Below are 2,500 nucleotides of genomic sequence, written 5' to 3'. Positions count from 1 at the left end.
CTTTGGCAGGACCCTTCACAGCCGTGGCGGTGGAGTATGGCCAGGTGCCTGACAACATCACTGTTCTGGAAGGAGAGAACGTCACCCTGAGGTGTGTGTGTGTGTGTGTGTGTGTGTGTGTGGGTCACCCTGATGTGAGGGGGACGCAGCCTGCTGGTGCACCTGTGCTAATTACCAGAGCAAACGTGTTTGTGTTTCCTGCCCTGAACTTGTCACACACTCACATATACACACACAGGAAGACACACACACACACACATACATACACACCCACACAGACACACACACACACACACACACACACACACACACACACACACACACACACACACACAGAGATATACACATATCCATGCACACATACACAAAAAGCTGCCGCATCTGCATGCTAGTGTGTCAGAGTCAAATCCCCTCCTCAATCAGATCGGCCCCATTCCAGTTTATCAAGGGCCAACTGAACTCGTCTGTCAGGACTTATTCATTTCCACTGTTTCTTGAGAGATTATACTCACTGCCAAAACCTCACACGCTAACCAACCACCACTAGCGCTGACCCGCACACTCTCTTGTTGGGTCTACCGCACACTCTCTTGTTGTGCCTACCGCACACTCTCTTGTTGTGCCTACCGCACACTCTCTTGTTGGGTCTACCGCACACTCTCTTGTTGGGTCTACCGCACACTCTCTTGTTGTGCCTACCGCACACTCTCTTGTTGTGCCTACCGCACACTCTCTTGTTGTGTCTTTCCTACTCTGATGACTGATACACTCACACTGTTGGACTGATTGAGATTAATGATGTGGCATCTCACCGTGGCCTGTGGAAACAAGAGAAGTGTAATTGCAGGGCTTTTTATGATCCACAGGGCTCCCTCTACACCAGCACACTAGCCAGGCCTCCGTGTCCACGCCGCGACATCTAGTGGAGACAGGAGGAACTACAGCTGCAGGCTCCTCTTTTGATCCATTCCAATCCCGAGTGTTCGATTAAGCAGTTTTCCCCCGCAACCCTGTCCACCCTAATGAGATTGCAGAGGTTAAAGCGCTTTTAAGCACAGGACACGTTGCTGCTCTTTGCAGACAAAGAGAGCTGTTTGCCTGCTCCACCCTTAAAAGCATCTCAAATTGTGTCACCAAAAACCCGAGCAAGACAGGCAAAAAAATTAACAATAATAGAAAAAGAGTCGTGAGCCTTACTTAAGCTTATTGAGTGCATCAGAATGAATGGAGGCAGACGGGTAATGGAAAAGAGTCTTTAAGACAGCCAAAGTGCTTTTAACCACAAAAACTTTCCATCTCTGTGGGTAGGGAGAGAGAGTCCTTTCGCCAGTGTTGGATGTATTAATGGATATTAATATTTTGAATGTTGAATGTCCCCTTATCTTCCTCCTGCAGGTGTAAGATTGATGTGGAGGTTACCCATAAAGCCTGGCTCAATCGCTCCAGCATCCTCTTCACAGGCGACGACAAGTGGTCGCTGGACCCGCGTGTCTCACTGGTCAACAGCAACAGCAGCGACTTCACCATCCAGATCGAGAACGTGGCGGTAGCTGACGAGGGCCTGTACCTGTGCAGCCTGCAGGCACGTAACATGCCCCGTGTCTCCCTCGTCTACCTCATAGTGCAAGGTGAGCACACACACACAACTGTCACCTGAGCTCCCCGAATGTCATAAGAACGATGTAAACATGCTGTGGGAGTGGAGTGGACTTACAGTAGCCTGTCATAAGATGTCACAACCGTCAGTGTAATTGTGATGATTTTTCCTGTTTGATAGCTTAGTAATGATATTAAGCTGTAATTGTGATGATTTATCCTTTTTGATAGCATGTGGTGTAGACAATGAAGGCAACTCTCCAATCAAGAGACTAAGTATATATACTCTTTTGATCCCTATATAAGCATAAGTATATATACTCTTTTGATCCCTATATAAGCATAAGTATATATACTCTTTTGATCCCGTGAGGGAAATTTGGTCTCTGCATTTATCTCAATCTGTGAATTAGTGAAACACACTCAGCACACAGTGAACACACAGTGAGGTGAAGCACACACTAATCCTGGCGCAGTGAGCTGCCTGCATCAACAGCGGCGCTCGGGGAGCAGTGAGGGGTTAGGTGCCTTGCTCAAGAGCACTTCAGCCGCGCCTACTGGTCGGGGTTCGAACCGGCAACCCTCCGATTCCAAGTCCGAAGCGCTAACCAGTAGGCCACGGCTGCCCATTATTACATTATTACATTATTACAGTGAGATAGCAGTAGGCCATTATTACATTATTACAGTAAGATAGCAGTAGGCTAGATGCTGCTCTGTACTTCTAGATCCCACAATCCCCTCTTGACATTTTAGATATTTAGTCATTTAGCTGTCGCAATTTTGTAGATTAACTGTTGACCTTTAAAGCTCCTCAGCCGATGGTCACGTTCCGCCGCAACATCCGGAACCTGTCTCCAACGCACTTCTCCTCTATGGTTGCCTCCGGTCTACCTCCACTCAA

General features: G+C 47.9%; 1 protein-coding gene across 1 annotated transcript in view; it reads left to right on the top strand.

Moving 5' to 3' along the window:
• Positions 1-2,500, top strand: part of iglon5 (IgLON family member 5) — a 225,374-nt gene that overhangs the window by 168,221 nt on the left and 54,653 nt on the right. The window contains exons 2-3 of the mRNA XM_048260328.1: positions 10-91; positions 1,396-1,628. Of these exons, the coding sequence (XP_048116285.1) occupies positions 10-91; positions 1,396-1,628 (315 nt within the window). The remainder of the gene's footprint in view (positions 1-9; positions 92-1,395; positions 1,629-2,500) is intronic.

The sequence above is a fragment of the Alosa alosa genome, chromosome 13 (assembly GCF_017589495.1).
Source record: "Alosa alosa isolate M-15738 ecotype Scorff River chromosome 13, AALO_Geno_1.1, whole genome shotgun sequence".
NCBI lineage: Eukaryota > Metazoa > Chordata > Actinopteri > Clupeiformes > Clupeidae > Alosa > Alosa alosa.
The sequence above is the reverse complement of the archived record's forward strand: the minus strand, read 5'-3'. Positions and strand labels throughout refer to the sequence as shown.